The following is a 20,214-nucleotide window of genomic DNA, read 5'->3' as shown; positions in this document are numbered from 1 at the left end:
AATATAGTGATAACTTTAACAATCCAAATTCTCAAAGAGAAAGAGAAAAAATGAAAAGGCAAAAAAAAAAACAAATAAAAAAAAAAAAAAACACCGGAACTGTAAAAGCGCAAGTTTAGCTGAGGAAGGTTGATAAGCAAGGCTCTCAACTCGAGGAATTAGACCAAGGAGGGGCAATCGTCGATTTCGGAAAGATCGAAGTGGTATAGCACTTGCTTAAAGATACTCGCCGGTAAACACACTTGCTGGTAACACACTTGCTGGTAATACACTTGCTGGTAGCACGCACACAGGTGGTAGAAGGTCTAGTGGTAAGAGCTTGGTGGTTAAAAGATTGGTGATAAGAGCTTGGTGGACTCTTTGGTGGACTCTTTGGTGGCGCTCCTCGTGGAGAATTGTCAGAGCTCAATTGGGGTATTAATCCGGTCTGGTCTGGTCTGGTCTATGTTTATTTGTCAAGCGGAATCTTGCACGGAAAACAAAAATCTGGTTCTAATCTGTGCCAAACGAAAAAAAACCCATTATCCAACAAACAACGAAAATTTAGTCTATCAAGACAGAAAGAGTTTTGACTCAAGATCAGAGGGAATATGTCAACAGACTTAAGCTGTAAAATCATTACATTATCGCAAGTAAATTCATTAATCAAATCGCCAGGTTTACCCAAATCAGTAATCTGGAAGGAATTTGGTAATTACTTAGATAAAAAAGTCGATATCATTAGAAACATCGATAGTGACCCTAATCAAAAAGAGTGCTTTCTTGAAAGCTTAAATCCTAACCAGTCGCGTTTATCACAGCCTGTGAGCTATAAGATCTGCAAGTCTTGTCAGCGACCAATCGGAATATCGAGTTTACGGCTGCATTATCGACGTTGTGTAGAAATGAAGCACAAGAGACAACAAGAGCAAGCTGAAATTGCTTTGCAAAACAACGGCAACAATAACAATAATACTAACAGCAGTAGTACTGGGTCGGTAGTCAATAAGAGGAAAAGAGGAAGAGGCGGAGCTTTGGGTGCAGACTTGGATGCTTCATCGTCAGTTGATAGTTCGAGAAATAACACACCGGTGCCTAATGGTAGTACATCGGAGATTGAAAACTCTGCTACTGCTGCCGCTGCCGCTGCTGCAAATGGCGGTGCTGCGAAACCCAAGAAAAAGTATAAAAAATCTCAAGCGCAAAAGGAGAAAGAAGCAGCTAATGCAGTGGCGGCGGCAGCGGCAGCCGCTGCAGCATCGGGTGGTTTGGAAAGAACAATCAAGAAGAACAAGAAAAACTCAAATCAAAACGCTCAAGTCTTATCCATTGCACCAACATCTCAACAACAGCAACAACAACAACAGCAGCAGCAGCAACAACAACAACTACAACAGCAGCAGCAGCAACAACAACAACAACAACAACAGCAGCAGCAACTACAACAACAGCAACTACAACTACAACAGCAGCAACAGCAACAACAACACCTTTTACAACAAAAGGCAAAACAATTAGCGAAACCAAAGGGACCAGTGGACGTTGAAAAACAGTGCGGTGTAGCATTACCCCTGGGAGGACTTTGTGCGCGTTCACTTACATGCAAGACACATTCAATGGGAGCCAAACGTGCAGTTTTGGGTCGGTCTGCACCATACGATGTCTTATTGCAGCAGTACCAAAAAAGGAATCAAGCGAAAATTGCACAAAACAATGCTCTCTTGGCACAGAGAAGGGAGAATGCAGCATTTAACGATGATGGTATGGATACGAGTATGAGTAATGCCAATAAAATATTAGATCCAGATGAAGAAACTCATTTGGTGTTGGAAGGATTATCAAAAAACAATCCTATTCCCTTAGAGCGTAAGATCATAGTGCCTGTGAGGTATCGGCATCGGTTTTTACAAGCTAGAGAATTTTACGCGAATGCATTGATTATATCTGCTCAACACTCACAGCAGCAACAACAGCAACAGCAACAGCAACAGCAGCAACAGCAACAACAACAACAACAACAGGGGCAACAGAATGCGGGAGAGCAAACATTGGCTAATCAAGCAATATCGGGTTCAATTGGTGGGTTACAAGGAAGATGTGCGTTGATTAATGTGGATGCGCCATTGAATCCTCAACTGGATTCTCAAACACAACTGTTTAGTGCTATTCCTGGAGAAATGTATCAAGTTCGAGCACCTTCTAAAGCTATTTTGATGACCGCTCAACACAACAATTTGCAACAACAGACTTTCCAGCAACAGTTTATGAAGTATCAACAACAACAGCATCAACAGCAACAACAGCAGCATGCACAGCAATTACACCAACAGCAGCAGATGTTGATGAGACAGAGACAACTTCAGGCTCAGCAACAGCAACAACAGCAGTAAGAAAGAAAGCGATGAGGCGTGAGGAGGGGGTGTGGGAGCGAGCGAGCGAGCGAGCGGATTTATATTTGTATTTTTTTTTTAAGGTTATTGGTTTAGAGAAGGTATTGACGATTGTTTGTTAAACATTACTTAAACTCCTTCTTAGTATGTGTACTAAATGAAAACAAACACACTCATCTATATTATTTTCTTCTCCTCTAATGTTCACCTTTATGTTTCGATTTTTGGCCAATGACATTTATTCTTCAAAATCCAAGGATGTCGAAATACTTCATTCAACAGCAATCTCTCACTTGGTCTTTTTCTCAACAATTTAATAATCAAATCCCTTGCATCAGGATCAATCCATTTTGGAAACTTCAAATCAACTCGAACTATACGTCTATAAGTTGCCAGTGCGTCGATTTCTTCAAATGGCGGCTTTCCAACAAGGAACTCATAAATGAGTACTCCCATTGCCCATATATCTACCGCTTTGTCATGGGGCTGTTTCTCAATCATCTCTGGCGGTAGGTAGTCTATTGTTCCGCAGAATGTGTTTCTCCTGTTTGCAAAAGTGGCGGAAGGAGGTGGGGTTGCAACCAATGAAGAAGGAGATGCTGTGATAGTGGTGGCGGCAGAAGCAGAAGCAGAAGCAGAAGCAGAAGCAGCAGAAGCAGAAGCAGAAGCAGAAGCAGCTGGATTAAGGTTGGGAATATGGGTATGAGTATACGCACTCCATCCAAAATCACTTAATTTCACAACCGAGTTATTTTTTGAAACCATGATATTTTCCGGTTTCAAATCTCGATGAATGATTCCTCGTTGGTGGATGTATGATAATGCATGGGTGATTTGATAAATATAACAACTGGCTAGTTGATTAGTGAATCTTTTTCGAGATTTAAGTAAATTGTATAGTTCTCCACCTATGCTATATTCCAAGACCAAATATACATTTATTGAATCATGGAACCAAGTGTACAAGCGAGTTATATTTTCATGATTTAATTGCAGTTGAATCTCTACTTCACGACGGAAATTGCGTTCTATTCCGTGTTTCATTATTAGTTTCTTGTTCATAATTTTAAGAGCAACGAGGTGGTCACTTGGGAGGTGTTTTGCTAGGTAGACTTGGCCGATTTTCCCCTTACCTAATGTGCGACCTATTTCAAAATCTTCAAATGATGGAATAGGTGGCTGTAGCTGGATAGTGGAGATTGTATTGGTAGTAGCAGTGGCAGTGACAGTAGCAGTGGTAGATGCTTTGTGAGACTGCTGTGTTTGCAGTTGTTTCTGGGGATTGTTCAATTGTCTTGCAGGAGTATTGATCTTGCTAGCTGTTTTGAGATGTAGTATTGGTTGATTGTGGTCACTACTTCTAGGAGATTCGACAAATGGCGAAGAAGATAAAGATGAGGATACTTTCAGCAACACGCGTGATTGTTGGTAATGCAGGGTCCTGGTAAAAGAATGAGGCGATAACGATGAAGAGTGTTTGGGTATAGATCGAGGGGTCGCTGCAGTTGCTTGATGAGTAGCAGCCGAAACATCCTTAACCCTTGATTTTCTCCTTGTTGAACTATTGCTATAGTTTTCCTTGTTTTTCTGATAATAGTGGGAGCCACTTTGCAGTTTTTCCTTCACTGGTTTATGCACTTTGAACTCATTTGTAGATGAAGTATTGAAACTGTTATTAATATTAGTTGACGAGTTAGAAACTCTTGCTAAGGGCTTTCTTTCTTTTTTTTCCTGCGATAATCGCATATATGGTAGACTAGACATTCTCCATTTACCTCCGGCAACAAAAGGGGGTCAATTGAAGGGGAATATTCAGTTCTATTGCATGTAAAAGTGGTTTGATAATGATGGATGATGGTGAAAAGAATGCCAAATCTGAATCTCGCTTTTGTTTGTTTTTCAAATTGGTTTACTGTGCACGACCTTTTCGCAGCCGTTTAAAAGGGAACCGTGCAACTGGAGTTGGTAAGGAGGGCTGTACCGAGGGGGGGAAAGAGTAGTAGTAAGGAGATGGGTGGAGGTGTAGTGGAGATATGGCTGAAGGTGTAGTGGAGATATGGCTGAAGGTGTAGTGGAGATATGGCTGAAGGTGTAGTGGAGATATGGCTGAAGGTGTAGTGGAGATATGGCTGAAGGTGTAGTGGAGATATGGCTGAAGGTGTAGTGGAGATATGGGTAGAGGAATGGTGAGATATGTGTAGAGGAATGGTGAGGATGGGTTGACCTTGATTTTCGGTTGCACGTAGGTGGCAGCTAATGTGTTCCACTATCTCGCTCTGCTCGATAGTGTCGATAGTATCGCCATTTCAAAGTTTTGCAAAAATTTGCTCGAAATTGTACTAAACCAAACATGCAACATAACCATGCAGTGCAACAGAAAGAATCAAACTTGTGTGTTGCATTTTTCACAATATACTCAAATGGCTAAGCCCAAGTTTTTAATCCTCAATATGAAATCATCATCATTTCCGAGTTAATTTACATTAAGCTTAAAAGGTGAAGGAGCTTAAATATACGGGAAAGTTTTATTTTAAAGAGACTAATTGGTTGTAGAGAAAAGAAGGTAAAGAAAAACGACACTATCGAGCAAAGCGAGATAGTGGAGCATTGACTAGAAATACTCAAAAGTTGAATCTTATGATAAGATTGCTTAATGAATATGATAAGATTGCTTAATGAATATGACAAGATTTGCTTGATGAATTTAAGAAATTACGTGGAAATTATTAAAGTCTGAGAAGAACTCTAGGAACTAGAGTTGAAAGAATCTGCAATCTTGATACTACTGTGGTTGTGTGGTTGTGCTGTATTCTTTCGCTACAATTTATTATTATAACAGCTTTTTCTTTTTTTCTGGATGTAAGGAATGACAATAAGACTGAGACAAGAGGGGAAAGACGGTAGTAGGCATTGCAAAATTCAATAGTCTTACAAGATCTCTAGTCTATGCTTATAATATAATGTCCACGAACACACATAAAGGCATATAAAACCAAAAAGGCATGTTCAAATAACCATAAAGACATGTTCAAATAACCATAAAGGCATGTTCTGATTGGGTCGTTTTCTTTTTTTGGCAATGCGTGACACGTTGCATTAGTCTTTTCCCTGTCAACTCCCCGCTCATTTCGGTCATCTCCTTGTCAGCAAAAGTAAATTTCACTAAAAGGCAGTCAATCAAAGGCAGTCAGTCTTATCAAAAGTCAGGTATGTTTCAAGTGCAAAGGTATCAAAATACAAAGTGTTACTACTATCGACCAGAGCGAGATAGTGGCTTATCAAAAGTTAGGCTTATCAAAAGTCAGGCTTATCAAAAGTCAGGCTTATCAAAAGTCAGTCTTTTCAAAAGTCAGGCTTATCAAAAATCAGTTACTTTTGTTAAATGTCAGTTACTATTGTTAAATGTCTGTCTGTCGATCGGCTTTTCTTACCAGTTTACGAACATAGCGTCCTTTCTCTCTAGTCAGCAAATTTTGTGGTGCCAATTTTTGTGTTGGTTACTTGTTTAGTAAAAGGGCTGCGCGCGTGTGATTCCTTTGTGTCACATGGTACAGCCGCGTGATAAAACAGGTAGCGTGACAAAAACAAAAAACCAGCCACAAACCACAGCCGTATGGGATCGTCTAAAGTCTTTGAAAACTTCAAGGTAAGAGTTGCTATAAACCCGTAGAAAAGAAATTTTTATTTACATACTCCCTTCAAATACCACCTCTACTTATCAGTTTATGTTATCATGTGTTTATACCGCATGACTAAATCGCCATATTTTGACAAGTCAACAATGAAAAAAAAAAAAAAAAAAAAAAAAAAAAAAAACAACAACATTAGAATGGCGTTAACACGTATTATTATTGCCATAATAACAATATTATATTCCCATAATAACAATATTATATTCCCATAATAACAATATTATATTCCCTTTGAGTAACAACTATAAAGAAACAAAGATAATTATGGGTCAACTACTACACAGTTGACTATTGTAATAATTAGAAAAGTAATACTAAATATTATTGTGGTGTCGTCTTTTAGTAGCGAGATTTTAGGAAAAGTTTAGTGTTTATTACACGATGAATTGAAAACAAGGAAAATTTTTAACCTGGAATGGTTACAAGGTGCGAAATAAAGTTTTTATAACTTTATCGGGCTGTAGTGATAAAGAAAAGTCTAAAACCTAAAGCCATAGGGCCAAACCCACTCAAGTCTCACACTCTTTCTCACTCATTCAAGTCTCACTCACTCTCTTTGTAGATTTGTCGCAATAAATAAGTGACACAGAGTCAAACTCATACACGAGCTTGCTTTGAAGCTATGCTAAAAATAATCACACAAAAACCCCCCCCCCCCCCCCCCCCCCCTCACAAAAAAAAAAAAAAAAAAAAAAAAAAAAAAAAAGTCATTAATGCAAGAAGGCACCAATAGTCCTTTTTTAGTTTGTTACATTTTGAGCATCACACTTTAAAGCCAAGTTCTCGACTTTGTATATTGATTGGCGAGTAAAATGAAAATCGTTATATATAAAGGAGCAGTTTCCTCAAAAAAAATGAAAACTCTCAATTTACAAAATATTTCTAATACTTGTTTTTGTTTCCTATCTTTTAACTTAACTCTTGCACACGGGTTTCCTTGAAAAAAAAAGTTAGTTTGTATCAGGTGTTGATAATCCAGCTAGATTAGATTAGAATAGAATAGACCAGAATCCGTAATTCAACATATTCCATTAATACCCCATAACCACAAGCTTTAACACAACAATTTCTATTCCACTATGACAATTAAAGAAAGAGTTAAGAGAGTATCAAAGATTTTTTCAAACGATTCTAAGGAGTCTCTAGATAAACAAATTGCAGCTGCTGGTGCTAAACCTCCAGCTGAAACTGAAGAGGCTGCAACAACAGAGGCTACAACAGCAGATGATACTGCTGCTGCTGATGCATCGGCAGGTGAAACCGCACCAGCAGATGTTGTGGAAGAAGGAGAACCAGTTGCACTTGATGTTGATGGTATCGATACACCAGCGGTAAAAGCAGACGCAGACGCAGACACAGCCGTAGAGGCAGCAGAAGCAGATGCAGAACCTAATGCTGATGCTGATGCTACCAATGCTCCTGAAGTTGCAGAAGAGGCTGAAGGTGAAACAGCACCTGTTGAAAAAGCCAATAAGAAGCACGACTTTTTTAAGAAGTTATTTTCCAAGTTCAAGAAACCCGTAGTTGCGAAAGCTTAGGAGTTTTTGACTACTTTTGAAATATTAACTTGCATATATATGTATATGTAATTTTCAAGGAGTTTTGGACTTTTGATGCTAGAGCGGGTAGCAGCACGAGGAGGTGGCAACTGGGCATGTACTTTATAATTTCTATAAGTTTTATATACCATATATTAATTCATAATTTTTACAATTTGTTATTAGGAACTGAAACAATCAAGGTTAATCAATGGGGCTTGTTGTGGAAGAGAAATCTTGATTGTCACTTGTAGAAGAGGAATCTTGATCATCACTTGATGCAGTTGGAACTTGATTGAGGTTTCAGAACCTGATGGAAAGTTCTAAACTTTGTAGTGTTTATAAATCTCCAAGTTTAGTAATGTTTTCAAGTCTAGACTTTTCCGTTATTTGCTTCCATCTGATATTATTCAGACTTTGCTGGTTACTTGTAGCTTTGTGTAGATTGCATTTTGCATTTTCATCTTTATGTGGTATATGTAATAGGGCAATCTTTGGAAGGCAATCCTTCTAGTGGGCACCAATCTTGAATTCACCCTCATAGCAAATACCAACTCTTAGACTCACCCTCATAGCAAATACCAACTCTTAGACTCACCCTCATAGCAAATATCAACTTTCAAGTTTACCCTCCTAGCAAGTACCAACTTTCAAGTTTACCCTCCTAGCAAGTACCAACTCTCAACTCCACGCTCCTAACAAGCGTGAACTTGGGAGTTGGACCTAGCCGCTGCCTAAATCATGCTCCTACGTTATACCTCTACAGTCCTATACAATTTCCCTTTTACTACATTCCTTCAAATACCTTTAACGAGTTTTTGCAATGTTTCAACACTATTTACACCAAGATATTACAGAATACACTTTACACCTACACAGTAAAGGACTAGCGCCCTTTACTGTGCATCCTACCTATACGCCCCTCTACTTACAGCTCAACACCATATCCAATGGCCTCTTTAGCTCTTCAACCCTTCAACCCTTCAGCTCTTCAGCTCTTCAACAACAAAGGCCAAAAAATCAAAAGAGAAAAAAAACTTTTTTTAGAAACAACAAGCATTGTGTATTAGTGTTTGAGAGGGTTGTAGGTGTCAAGAAGTCAGTGTGTCGTGTGTTATATGTATGGGTGTGACAGTAGGCACAAATCAAAAAGATAACAGCAACACCATAATACAAGGAGACAACACAAACAGCAGCAGCAGCAGCAGTAGCACATTAATACAATAGCAAGCCACACAAGAATACACGATAGTGGCAATACCATCTAGTACACAAACAAAACTGTACTAATCGTCTTTAAGTGACATTAGCTGGCTTTAACAAGGGATTTTGGCTGTCTAACAAAGGGAGGGGGGTTTCCAGCTGCTACGATGGACTTGAGGGTCGGTAAAAAATACCGTATTGGCCGTAAGATTGGCTCGGGATCATTTGGTGACATTTATTTGGGCACAAATATCATTTCAGGAGAAGAGGTTGCCATCAAGTTGGAAAACACCAAAGCTAAGCATCCACAATTGGAATATGAAGCAAAGGTCTACAAGGCTCTAAGTGGAGGCGTCGGCATCCCATTTGTAAGATGGTATGGCACAGAATGCGACTATAATGCAATGGTTATTGACTTGTTGGGCCCCAGTTTAGAGGATTTGTTCAATTATTGTAATAGGAAATTCACCTACAAAACCGTTTTGCTATTGGCCGACCAATTAATATGCCGCATTGAGTATATCCATGCTAGGTGTTTTATCCATCGTGATATCAAGCCAGATAACTTCCTTATGGGAATAGGCAGAAGAGGTTCTCAAGTAAATGTCATTGATTTCGGATTAGCTAAAAAATATCGTGATCCAAGAACTCATTTGCATATCCCATATAGAGAAAACAAAAACTTGACAGGAACCGCTAGATACGCAAGTGTAAACACTCATTTGGGTATCGAACAAAGCAGAAGAGATGATTTGGAAAGCTTGGGCTATGTCTTGATTTACTTTTGTCGTGGATCTTTGCCATGGCAAGGCTTGAAAGCTGCTACAAAAAGACAAAAATATGATCGTATCATGGAGAAAAAGATGACAACACCCAACAATATCTTGTGCAAAGGTTTGCCATCGGAATTCTTAGATTATATGGATTACATCAAGACCTTGAGATTTGACGACAAGCCAGATTACGCTTATTTGAGGAAATTGTTTAGGGATTTGTTCAAAAAGGAAAACTACCGTTATGATTATGTATTTGACTGGACCTTGTACAAGTTTCAATTGGAGAAGCAAAGAGCTCAGGGGAAAGCAGCCGATGGGGAGCAAAATCAAACTCAACAACAACAAACTCAACAACAACAACAACAACAACAACTAACTCAACAACTAGCTCAACAACAACAACAACAACAACAGACTCAACAACATCAAATTCAAAACCAAGACGAACAACAACAATCAAAGACTTTGCAACAATTGGCTGATCAGCGTTACCAAAATAATAAGGCTGTCTATACTCCAAATCAAAACTATGCAAGCAATTACCAAGAGAAACAAAAGATCCCTCAACAGCAGCAACAACAGCAAAACCAAGGAAATCCAGCATGGCTTTAAACTCATTATTGCTCCTGTTATTACTATCCATTTCTAATTTTTTTTTAGAAAGGAAAAAAGAGGGGGGGGGGTGTTATCAGGGATTATACCAAGTGCACCCGCTGCTAAAGTAACCATGAGAAAAGGGAATGTCTTTCACCATCTAAAGTCCAGGTGATGAGACATGGTTTTGTGTTTTTTTACCCCTCACCAAAGTAGAGGGACAAAGGAGAAAGAAGATAAATTTGATTTTGCCTATATAAACTAGATATCAACATACTTTCCAGCTGGCGTTTTCAATGTTGTGTTTCTTTTCTTTCCTATTCTTATTTTTTTTTTCAATATTGGTTTTTGGTTGACCTATTAACAAGATGAAAGATGTAGGTATGAATTTTTTTATTCTTTATACTTATCATGATTTCATACCATTACTATAATTTAACCAGTTAATGTGCCGTATATACCAATACTAAATAATTTACACCATATATATATATATATGTATATTAAGGTTACTCCACAGGTGATAGTGTCTTTCTCTTCCACCTATGTCTATTGTGCTTTTCACATACCACTGTTTTGTTTGGATTTATACAAAATCCGGTTAATTCACATCAGCCACCTCTTGTTTTGGTTTCATCTTCAATATAATTAACTAAGAAATCAAATATACTAGTTGATTGAGAACTATTTGCCTCATCCTCAGGCACCCTAAAAGTATCAATGTATCCAAAGAATCCGTAAAAGGTATTATCCTTAACTTCACTCATATATATCTTATCATATATATTTTTCATCTTGAAATCCAACATTTCCTTTTCGTATTTGGAGAAATCTATAGGTTCATAAGAATGATCCTTAAGTTTTACATTATATGCGTCAAAAACGGGGTTTTCCAAGAGTAAACCAAGCGCAGGGGCTTTTGGAATATTGATCCTAGTTGGTTTGAAGCAATTGGAAATGATTTGGCCCGGCGGTAAGTCGCATCGGACAATGAGTGACGCCATACTTATCATTTTTCTAATCTGATGAAGCATGAACGATTGGCCATGGAGTTTGATCGATATCCATTCAGTTCCATCAATAACAAATGGTGAGGAGATTTTGGTGGATATAATAAATCGATTACTTGATGTATCCTTGTATGGCTTGCCTATTGTAAAGTTGTGGAAATTATGGGTTCCTTCGTATTGTTGCATTGTTTTCGTGAAATGATCAAGTCTTTTGGACGATATTCGATATGATCTACGTGCTTGATTTTCAATCTGTTTGATTTTTTTAATCGTTTCGGAAACAATGGTCGATTCGGATGTTGGCGGGTCACCTTCTTCTTGAATGCTTGCAAGAGAATCTAATTGCTCTTGAGTGATGCCGCTATAGATGATTTTCTGCACAACTTCCTTCCACCATTTTGTGCCTTCACCATCATCATCCATAAACAACTCTGGATGTTTCAGTTTATTCTCTTCAATCAACTGAAACAATCTCGTCTTGGGTTTAGGACTCAATAATGAATATGTAGGCAACAAATACTCATACACTCGTGAGGAACACATTTTCCTACAATCAAACCCTTTAGTGGTTCTTTGTATACCCCATATTCTAATCTGTTGTGGTAAGTATTGATTGATCTTGTGTCTAATCTCAGGATCTTCAATAATTAGCTTGAGACTAACAACATTACCAGCAGCATGAACTCCTTTGTCCGTTCGTGCGCTTCTTTGAAATCCGGATTTCTTCAAATCAACTGAGTTTTCAAACGAAATGGCTCCAGCTTTGTACATTGCCTCATAAAGGTCCCGCTCAATCGTTTTGACATTGGGGTCACTTTGAATTTGTAGCCCATTATAGCCAGTGCCACAATAACCTATCATCACGGCGCATTTTCTCTTGGGTTTACGTTCCGATTTAGGTATGGGAACTCCATTCTCATCTAACATTGCAACAAATTCACTAAAATAAAAAAGGAAACAGGTTAGTTACAAAAGGCCTAAGAAAAGAAAAAAAAAAGGGGGGGGGGGGGGGGAAGAAGTAGTAATTGGAAGACTTACCTACGATTTCTCATATTTCTGTCTCTCTTGTCTCTCTTTTGCGGCTTGCTTTCTAATGGAGGTGCCTGCCTTGATAGTATCATCAGTGGTTCCGTTTTCAGTGTTTTCAAGTTGAAGAGGAAGGGAAACTTCTTCACTACCCACTTGAACATCCTCAGTTACTTCTGCCACTGGTTCTGCTAGTTTGGTTGACTCCTTGGTCTTTGCTAGCTCTGTTAACTCAGTGTCAGTCATCGGGAAGAGGAGAATGGGGGAGGGTTTTTACTTAAACAATTTGCTCTGGTAAGAGTTTTTTGAAATTTTTCAAGCTCATCGCGATTTTTTTTTTTTTTTTTTTTTATTTTCATTTTGCGATGCCCTGGCGGAAGAGATCACCTTTGACGGAGGTGCAAAAAAAGGTGGTTCAAACTTGATGTATTTTGACTAGCTACTCCAGTAGCATAGCTAGTCAATTGAATCGAAATGGGCAAAACCGTATCCTCTTTTCAGGTCCAGCTAGTACCAAATAATTTCTAAGCGCCGATGAGAAGCTCATCTCATCTCATCGCATCGCATGAAAGGAAAAAAGAAAAAATCCATGAAAAATTCCCCCATGAAAGTATCATTGTCATCATCAGAACTGTACCACTAGGACCACTAGGACCCCCCTCTCTTTTTCCTTTTTCTTTTTTGCAGATGAGACCGCTTACAGAAGAAGAAACAAAAGTAGTATTTGAAAAACTAGCCAACTATATAGGACGAAATATCTCGTTCCTCATAGATAACGCCGAGAACCCCCATGTATTTCGATTACAAAAAGATCGAGTTTATTACGTTTCTGAGACGGTCGCTAAATACGCTACAAGTATAGCGCGCCAACAATTAATGTCCTTGGGTGTGTGTTTTGGGAAGTTTACAAAGACTGGAAAATTCAAGTTGCACATCACTTCCTTGGGGTACTTATCGCAGTTTGCCAAATACAAAATATGGATTAAGCAGAATGGAGAAATGCCGTTTCTTTATGGTAACCATGTATTGAAAGCTCATGTGGGTAGGATGAGTGACGATATACCGGAACATGCCGGTGTGATTATATATAGTATGAACGATGTGCCCTTGGGATTTGGCGCTAGTGCCAAGTCTACTAATGAAGCAAGGAATTTGGCACCTACAGGGATAGTTGCTTTCAGACAAGCAGATATTGGTGAGTATTTGAGAGAGGAGGATACTTTGTTCACATAATAAAGCAAGCGACACTAGTGAGCGAAGCGAACTAGTGGAGCAGTATGTAGAGAGTACAAAGGACAAAATATTACAAAGAGCTAAAGATGAGATAAGGATAAAAGGTTACAGGGAGCTAAAGATGAGATAAGGACAAAATATTACAAAGAGCTAAAGATGAGATAAGGACAAAAGGTTAGAGGAAAAGGATAGAAGGTTTGGGGAAAAGGAAAAACAAGTGTATGGGCCCCTTGTTTGTATTCTATTTACAATTAATAACTCAACAAGCTTTGCTTCACTAAACCATAGGGATTACCTTGGGATATCACATAGCTAGATTGGACAATTTTTTCAAACTGTTTTTCCTCATCAAATTCTGCTTGTGGCTTCTCAGTATCTCCATACTCTTGTTTGTGAAAATCTTGTCTAACAATCAATACATTTTGATCTCTCCAAAATTTCAATAACGCCTTTGTCTCCAACTTTGTCATATCCTCTACTTTAAAAGGCTTGATACCACCATTTTGTAACAACCGCTGGGCAATCTTTATGTCAAACATTGGTAATTTCATATATGGGTCATACTCTTCTTCTGGATAGACTGCGATATGGGTTGTCATTCTCTTGGGCGCGAAATTAAACGACTTTGCTAATAAAACACCACCTTTTTCAAAACTTAACTCACCGCTGGCAAATTTGAAAATAGTATCTGCTAGTTCGAATTCATTGATATGTATGGGAGTATGATCGGGGTGGAAGTACTGTGTTTTGGAATAATCTGCCATGGCGTTGAAATCATCAACAGATAGTATCACAGGGAATTTGGCAGAGTTATCTATTAGTTGTTGGATGAAGAATTGAAATGACATCGTTGGCATACCAGTATTGATTTCGCGATTTTGCGAAACATAGTCGAAAATGGTATTCTTGTTTGCTTTCAACTCTATTTCACGCTTGTCCCTTACAAACTGGACATCTTTTGTCAATTTTATCTTTTTGAAGACATCTTCATTTGCAGCGAGTAGCTTGGTGAGCCATCTCTTGGTGGCCATTGGCTGTTGGTACAAGCCCAATTTACTATTTTTGAAATAATCAGATGTACCATTCCCGATCAAGTCGGCCGAATGCATGTGTAGTATAACTACATTGTTTTCAAATTTGTTCAATGCTAACGCTATGGCTTGATTTACCAAGGTTGACTTACCACATCCTTTCTTGCCGTCGAGATATATACGGTTCGTCTTTGACCCCTTTTCTAGTTGCTCAACAAACAGCTTCTTGATTCTTTCTGTGTTTGAAGTAACTAGTGATATTGGATTCTTGAATAGTTCGTGATGTTGATACGGTTTAAACGCCAATAGCGCGCGTAACTTTGCTTCGATTTTGGCGGGGTACTTTGTGACAACTTCTGCTTTCAACAGGGAAATGTTCAACTCATCAACATTCAACACCAGCGCCAATTTTTCAAATTTCAATTCTCGAACAGCATCTCTAAAGCCGAGATGGGTCAACGAAGTTGTCTTCTTGACCTTATCTTTGACATCAGCTTTCCTTCTCATAGCCTGCTTTGTCTTACCTTCTTTCTGACGCGGAGTAGCCAATACAATGGCCGATGTTGTAAACAATTGTCCAGAATATACCATACCCCGAGGCACTCCTGCTACCTTACCTACCTTGGCCATTTTGGCCATTTTGGCCAAATTTGCACAGCAACTCAACATTACCTGATACTTATCTTTAACTTCGCCTCCTAAAATAGTTACTCTCTCACCAAAAAAGACCCTCTACTCACCCCGTTTCTTTCCTGAAGATCGGTTGGTTGGTTCCCCCCCCCCCCATTGAAAAATTTTGATCGTTGGTTGATGAAAAATTGATATTGGTAAAGTGCGCACTACCTGAAAAATTATACCAAAAATTTTTCACTCAAAGTTTTCCACGATGAGGTTGAAGAGTTCTTCTTTTCATGTTTAATGGAGGGTTAGTAAGGGATAGGTTAGTAGCGAGGGTATGTTTTACTTGTTTTCGGTATAAGCAGGTTCAATGCGCTGTGAGTCTTTCCTCAAAGAGCCGAGCTCGAGGGAATTCTCTTGTAGAAAATAAAAACTCCCAGTCCAAGTCCAAGTCCAAGTCCAAGTCCAAGTCCTTTGGGATGGATTCTGATGGTGGTAAGGTTTTTGAGTCAGGCAAGTTTTCTCAGCTATATAATAAGAAGCCGGTGAATTTGGATAGTGCTCTTGAGAAAATCACTGATTTTGGCCAATTAAAGATTTTCCCGCTGGTGAGAGAAGCTATGGTTATGGACATCAAATCGCAGTATAATTTGAAAAATACACAGTATAAATCTATTGACGAAGTTTCAATAAGGCCGACACCGGTTCAGATTGCAGCGATACGCAAGACCAATAAAAGTAGGAAACTCAAGTCCGACGCTAAGCTAGCTGAAATGAGCCAAGGTGAACGAATTCAGTATGAATTGCAAAATGAGAATGAAATGAACAAAATCAAGATATTTACAATTGCTGCAGAAACAGGTTCGGGGAAGACGTGGGCTTATTTGGCTTCGGTTCTTTCAAAATTGAAGGAAGATGACTTTAACTGGTTTTGTCAGAGTCAAGACAAGTTGCAACGTTTCAAAAGTTCCCAACAAGTCAGGTCAGTTATACTTGTACCGACTCACGAATTAGTTGAGCAAGTTTACGAAAATTTGCAAAGAGCTAACAGTTTCAAATTGGCTAATGATGTTGGAGTGCCCAAACAGTATCATGAGTTTTTGCAATTACCCGAAAACCAAACTTTGGGACTATCCATAATGAAATTATCTCATGGCGATGCACCAATCAAATTGTTCAAAAAACTTCGTCACGAAGGGAAAATAGACGTATTGGTCACCACACCTGGCAAAATCACGGGGTTCTCCAAATTGGATGTAGTGGATCGCCCGTTTAAGGTTTTCAAAAGTGTAAGATACTGTGTTCTTGATGAAGCAGATACTTTGTTTGATAAGTCTTTTCTTAACGATACCACTAGTGTAGTTAAGAATTTCCCGAATTTGCTCGATTTGATTTTGGTTTCTGCAACTATTCCCAAGGAGTTTGAAAAGACATTGTCAAGGTTGTTTCCTGATGACAATTCCTTGATACGAGTTGCAACACCGCTGTTGCACAAGATCCCCAAAAGTATCAAAATTATGACGCTCGATGCTGATTTGTCTCCATACAATGGGTCAAAAACGAGATGCTTGGCCCAGGCAATATATGCAATTTCCAAAGATGGCACCGAACCAGACCATGTGAAGAGGATAATAGTATTTGTTAATGAAAAATCGGAAGTTGAAGGACTCGTTGAATTGATGAAGAAAAAGTACAACATTAGAGAACAGGATATTTGTGGCATCTCAGGTCAAGTACACGTGGGCGATAGAAAAGAGTTTCTTGAACCCTTTGTACGTCCAGCTCAATTACTTAAAGATGATCTCGATCAAAGCAAAGTCAAGATTCTTGTAACAACAGATTTGCTATCCCGTGGATTGAACTTTGTTGGGATCAAAAACGTTATTTTATTGGGATTACCAAAAAGTTCAGTTGAACTTGTTCATAGATTAGGAAGAACAGGTAGAATGAACCAGCTGGGACGTGCTTTTATTATTGTTGATAAAAAATCAAAAAAGTCCTGGGTAAAAGGACTAGGATCGGCCATTCTTCGAGGGATCAAAATTGGATAAAAAAAAAACCAAAAAGAAAGAATCTTTAGCTAAGAGGTATGTTCTTTTATTTTTTTTGAAACACATTCTAGATAATGATGATATAAAAAGATACATATTTATTTAGACGTTAGACTTCCTAATTTTATTGAGGAAAATGTCTAGAATAGCTGATTGATAGAATGGATGGAATACTTTTATTCCCTTTCTTTTTTTTTTGTTTATTATTCAACATAGTTGCTAACAATCTTGAAATAGGCATTAATGGGTATCGAGCATAATCACATCAACATGTTATTGATATACGAGTAACGACAATAATTACATCACATAGTATAGACACTTATAGGTATGTTATCCAGGAGTGAGAGGAGGAAGGGGGAAGTGGGCAATTATCATGATGAAATAACAAACAGACCAAACTTTTATGAACGCTTGACATCCTACATTGAATCGTGGGGAAAAGTCTACTTTAACATCTGATATTTGAAAATTGCCTTATTAACCCTTCAATGAGTTTATTTTTTTTATTCTTTTTTTGCATCGAGGTTATATTAACATCCATCTACTAGAATTTTTGTACATATTTTGAAAAAGAAGTAAGGAATTTTTACCATTGATATATATTCACTTTTGTAGACTTAAGTTCCTAGGATTAAACTTTGTCTACTTACCCCTTTTGCAGATGGTATACTAGACTATACGCCCTAGGAAAATTGAATGCCTTTGTCAAACTTATTTAGCCGTGTAACGGTTTTTTGTTGCATGGAGGATTTATCCATTCCTCTTCATGTACTAGAAATTAGTCTGACACATTTTCAACTTTCTCTACAATAAAATGCTTTATATTAAATAAAAGTATGTATATAATTTAGCCTATGTTATGTATATAATCCAGCCTATGATATGTATATAATTTAGCCTATATTAAGAATCTAATATTAGTCTTTCACGCATGGCATGAGTCTTTAATTGATGGGTGGAGTTGAGGATCAATCATAACTTGTGTTTATTACTTTCTTCATCGACACACAATTTAATCAATGTAAAAGCGATAGATTCAGGAATAGGTATCATGATACCCTCTGGATTAAAATCGTCATTTGAATCAACTTCATCAGAATAAACCAATTTTCTCACAAATTCGGTATCGAACCATCTCGCATCTAATAGTTCATTATCGTGATCCAAGTGGATCAACTCATTTTTTCCATTAAAGTCAACAACGCCAATACAACCAATCATCAAATTTTGTGGGAATGGCCAAGGTTGTGTCATTACGATTTGGATCTCCTCACAGTTGACTCCTGTTTCTTCCCAAATTTCTCTCTTTGTTGCAACTTCAACTGTCTCGCTCGGTTCCATGAATCCTGCAGTGCACGAATACATCTTGGCAGATGCGTGTCTTTTCCCCAAGGACAAGAGGATTTTTGACCTGTCTCTGTTTGTAATTATGGAAATAATTGCCATATCTGTGCGGGGGAAAGACACATTTGAAACTGGAGCTTTTTTCACGGGACACACAAACTTAGGTTCCAGTTTATCAACTGGGGGTAAAGTTTCTTCATTTGTGCAAACTAGTTTCCCACCAGCATGGATGGGGATAGTAGGATGACCACAACCGGGACAAAATTTATTCGTTTTCAACCAGTTGAAAAACATTGCACCGTGACTGTACAAACTTGCATCTTTATGTTCGAATTGAAGAAAATGTTTTCTTGAGTGTGTATAGTATATACCATTTTCTTGGGGTGATTTCCCAGTCTTTTCCTTTTCATTGATTGATTTGTTAACGAGTTCTACTAGCTGGTCACTCAAATTGTAATCTCTTGTTACGTCCACTGCATAGTATGCAATTCCTTGATATCGGCCCTGGTGGTCCAAGTATTGGTCTTCTGTGCAGTTTTCTGCTTCTGTTTCACTTTTCAATGACTTCAAGTCTAATCCGATTGACTCATCTAATAAGCCCATAAACAAGAAAACTGGTTTCCCCTCTCCTCTCAAATTCTTTGCGTGATTCTTATTATCCTCACACCAAGTAGTCAAGATCAGTTCCCAATTTGAAATCTTGTCGATCAAGCCGTTTGCAAAAAACTGGGTATTACCAATATACCCCAACTTGTTGTGTTTCCCCGGGGTCAACTCATCAATGTTTACTTGATCATTGCCATTAGTCAATATAGCCAATTTCGTGCCACCATAATCCCTATAAACCAAAGGTTGCTGACGATTGAAAAAAATGAACCTTGTACTCGGATGAAATATCGATTTCGCTATAAACTCGTTATCTTCTCTTAAAAACGATACTCGATTTAGCACCTCGGTACCAAAGTACATATCCTTTTGGATATCCTTAATCGCTGTATGTAACAAATGCGACATCTTGCCAAACTGATTTCTCGGAATGAACTTGGATAAACTTGTTAAGCCACTCAAAACCAATCGAAAAACAATCAAAAACAATCTATCAACTCCTCTCACACTCACTTTTGACTCCCTACCGTCCAACAACCTTCAATCTTCTTATCTTTCAAGTTGTATCCACCCCTTTCCCCTGGTTCCCTTTCATTTCATTTCATTTCCTTTTTAGGGTTTTTCTGAAATCGCGCACTACTTGACGCCGCATTTGGTCCATACTGGGAAGTTCCAGCCCGACACTATCGAGCAATGCTCCACTATCGAGCAGAGCAAGATAGTGGAGTAGCACTGACTAGCTTATTACAACACTACCGAGCAGCGAGATAGTGGTGTAGCACTCACTAGCGACATCTGAAAGTATGGTCGACACTACCGAGCAGCGAGATAGTGGTGTAGCACTCACTAGCGACATCTGAAAGTATGGTCGACACTACCGAGCAGCGAGATAGTGGTGTAGCACTCACTAGCGACATCTGAAAGTATGGTCGACACTACCGAGCAGCGAGATAGTGGTGTAGCACTCACTAGCGACATCTGAAAGTATGGTCGACACTACCGAGCAGCGAGATAGTGGTGTAGCACTCACTAGCGACATCTGAAAGTATGGGGAGATGGAGTATAATTGCCAGTGTTTTTTATGTAACAAGTAGAGAGTATATAGTCACTATCTGTCGAA

At 38.5% G+C, this 20,214-nt stretch overlaps 9 protein-coding genes across 9 annotated transcripts; 5 read left to right on the top strand and 4 right to left on the bottom strand. All coding sequences in view use genetic code 12, as the record gives it.

Annotated features, from left to right (window-relative positions):
* Nucleotides 1-590: 590 nt before the first annotated feature.
* KGF56_004104 (deubiquitination module subunit) lies at nt 591-2,369 on the top strand (the record flags this gene model as incomplete). The annotated part of the gene is made up of 1 exon (XM_049325509.1): nt 591-2,369. The coding sequence occupies one exon, from the start codon at nt 591-593 to the stop codon at nt 2,367-2,369; it is 1,779 nt and encodes a 592-aa protein (XP_049178791.1).
* A 210-nt stretch (nt 2,370-2,579) lies between these two features.
* On the bottom strand, nt 2,580-4,133 carry IPL1 (aurora kinase; the record flags this gene model as incomplete). The annotated part of the gene is made up of 1 exon (XM_049325508.1): nt 2,580-4,133. The coding sequence occupies one exon, from the start codon at nt 4,131-4,133 to the stop codon at nt 2,580-2,582; it is 1,554 nt and encodes a 517-aa protein (XP_049178790.1).
* Nucleotides 4,134-7,140: 3,007 nt separating this feature from the next.
* On the top strand, nt 7,141-7,599 carry KGF56_004102 (uncharacterized protein; the record flags this gene model as incomplete). The annotated part of the gene is made up of 1 exon (XM_049325506.1): nt 7,141-7,599. The coding sequence occupies one exon, from the start codon at nt 7,141-7,143 to the stop codon at nt 7,597-7,599; it is 459 nt and encodes a 152-aa protein (XP_049178789.1).
* Nucleotides 7,600-8,969: 1,370 nt separating this feature from the next.
* On the top strand, nt 8,970-10,190 carry HRR25 (serine/threonine protein kinase; the record flags this gene model as incomplete). Its single annotated transcript, XM_049325505.1, has 1 exon — nt 8,970-10,190. One exon carries the CDS (start codon nt 8,970-8,972, stop codon nt 10,188-10,190), a length of 1,221 nt encoding a protein of 406 aa, XP_049178788.1.
* A 593-nt stretch (nt 10,191-10,783) lies between these two features.
* On the bottom strand, nt 10,784-12,454 carry KGF56_004100 (pseudouridine synthase; the record flags this gene model as incomplete). Its single annotated transcript, XM_049325504.1, has 2 exons — nt 10,784-12,122; nt 12,225-12,454. The coding sequence occupies 2 exons, from the start codon at nt 12,452-12,454 to the stop codon at nt 10,784-10,786; spliced, it is 1,569 nt and encodes a 522-aa protein (XP_049178787.1).
* A 441-nt stretch (nt 12,455-12,895) lies between these two features.
* Nucleotides 12,896-13,441, top strand: NIP7 (ribosome biosynthesis protein; the record flags this gene model as incomplete). Its single annotated transcript, XM_049325503.1, has 1 exon — nt 12,896-13,441. The coding sequence occupies one exon, from the start codon at nt 12,896-12,898 to the stop codon at nt 13,439-13,441; it is 546 nt and encodes a 181-aa protein (XP_049178786.1).
* Nucleotides 13,442-13,692: 251 nt separating this feature from the next.
* KGF56_004098 (mitochondrial 37S ribosomal protein mS29) lies at nt 13,693-15,141 on the bottom strand (the record flags this gene model as incomplete). Its single annotated transcript, XM_049325502.1, has 1 exon — nt 13,693-15,141. One exon carries the CDS (start codon nt 15,139-15,141, stop codon nt 13,693-13,695), a length of 1,449 nt encoding a protein of 482 aa, XP_049178785.1.
* Nucleotides 15,142-15,569: 428 nt separating this feature from the next.
* KGF56_004097 (ATP-dependent RNA helicase) lies at nt 15,570-17,141 on the top strand (the record flags this gene model as incomplete). The annotated part of the gene is made up of 1 exon (XM_049325501.1): nt 15,570-17,141. The coding sequence occupies one exon, from the start codon at nt 15,570-15,572 to the stop codon at nt 17,139-17,141; it is 1,572 nt and encodes a 523-aa protein (XP_049178784.1).
* A 975-nt stretch (nt 17,142-18,116) lies between these two features.
* Nucleotides 18,117-19,502, bottom strand: KGF56_004096 (NAD(+) diphosphatase; the record flags this gene model as incomplete). Its single annotated transcript, XM_049325500.1, has 1 exon — nt 18,117-19,502. One exon carries the CDS (start codon nt 19,500-19,502, stop codon nt 18,117-18,119), a length of 1,386 nt encoding a protein of 461 aa, XP_049178783.1.
* Between the last annotated feature and the right edge of the window lie 712 nt (nt 19,503-20,214).

This window comes from Candida oxycetoniae, assembly GCF_023343755.2.
Source record: "Candida oxycetoniae strain CBS 10844 chromosome Unknown scaffold17, whole genome shotgun sequence".
NCBI classification, from domain to species: domain Eukaryota; kingdom Fungi; phylum Ascomycota; class Pichiomycetes; order Serinales; family Debaryomycetaceae; genus Lodderomyces; species Lodderomyces oxycetoniae.
Note: the sequence above shows the minus strand (reverse complement) of the source record. Positions and strands in the feature narration are given on the sequence as shown.